This window comes from Pseudomyrmex gracilis, unplaced genomic scaffold, assembly GCF_002006095.1.
Source record: "Pseudomyrmex gracilis isolate BER0280 unplaced genomic scaffold, ASM200609v1 scaffold_4913, whole genome shotgun sequence".
NCBI classification, from domain to species: Eukaryota; Metazoa; Arthropoda; class Insecta; order Hymenoptera; family Formicidae; genus Pseudomyrmex; species Pseudomyrmex gracilis.
The window spans coordinates 1,676-2,817 of NW_018025497.1; the positions used below are offsets into that span (position 1 = coordinate 1,676).

The 1,142-nt window shown below is 39.6% G+C and overlaps 1 protein-coding gene across 1 annotated transcript; it reads right to left on the reverse strand.

The window, feature by feature from the left end:
- Nucleotides 1-266: 266 nt before the first annotated feature.
- Nucleotides 267-851, reverse strand: LOC109863425 (vicilin-like seed storage protein At2g18540). Its single transcript, XM_020443691.1, has one exon. It carries the CDS (start codon nt 849-851, stop codon nt 267-269), a length of 585 nt encoding a protein of 194 aa, XP_020299280.1.
- Between the last annotated feature and the right edge of the window lie 291 nt (nt 852-1,142).

Genomic DNA, 1,142 nt, shown 5'->3' on the forward strand with positions numbered 1-1,142 from the left:
CACTTTCCCTCCTTTTCTATATATATTCCTGCTCACTATATAATTTATAATATATATGTTCTCCATCACCCCTCTTCCCTTTCTAAATCCTGTTTGGTTTTCCGGCACCATCCTCTTCTCTTATACCTCTTCCCTTACTCTCCCTGCCANAACTTCTGNGTATATCTTATATAAAGTGGACGTCAATGTCACTCCTCTATAGTCTTCCACTTTACTTCCTTCTCCTTTCTTGAGAACTAGCACTATTATTCCTTCGTATCAGTCCTTTATCCATTTTTCCTCTTTCCATATTCTCCCACACATTCTCTATACCCAGTCCTGTATCCCAACTCCTCCAAACTTCCACACTTCCGCCGGGATTCCATCCTTCCCGCTGCTTTTTCTACCTTTATCTTTTTCATCACCTTCACACTTTCTTCTCTTTCTATCTTTCGTTCTTTATCTAACTCTCCTCCTCCTTCACCTTGCATCACTCTCCATTCCACCCTTCCTAGTAACTTCTTAAAGTATCCGTCCCATTCTTCTATCTCAATCCGGTCGTGATCTCCCCAACGTTTCTTTTTTCTTTCTCTATTCACTATCTTCCATATTTCTTTTTCAGTCCTCTCTTTTCTTGCCTTCTCTACCCATCTTTTGTTCTCCTCCTCTCTTTTCCTTTCACACAATTCCTTATAACTTCTTTTCTCTTCCTTATATCCCTTTTTGTCTCCTCTTTCTCTTCTCCACTTTTGTAGCTTTGTTCTAACTTTGCTCTTTTTATCTCTACACTCGTTATCCCACCAATCCCTTTTGCTCTTTACTTCTATCTCTTCCTTCTTCCGCCCTGAATCAATCTCAATCTTTTTCTTCATTTTTTTCCACTCCTTTTCCACTTCCCTTTGCTCATACCCACTATCCTCTTGTAAGTCCGCCTCTAATAAGTTCCCTTTCTCCTCTGACTACAATTTTTCCTTTTTGCAATTTGTTGACTTTTCCTTTCTTTTTCCCTCCTTCCTCTTTTATCCATACTACCACCGGGTGGTGATCCAACTCCATTTTATCTTCCACAATCAACTTATCAACTCCGTTCCACGCTCTTATTCTTTTTATAACATAGTCTATAATCGACTTTCCTCTTTCTCCAGTGTACGTCCTTTCTCCTT

Coding starts and splice junctions, on each gene's coding strand:
- LOC109863425 (XM_020443691.1), bottom strand. CDS start 851: ATGAAGAAAAAGATTGAGATTGATTCAGGGCGGAAGAAGGAAGAGATA.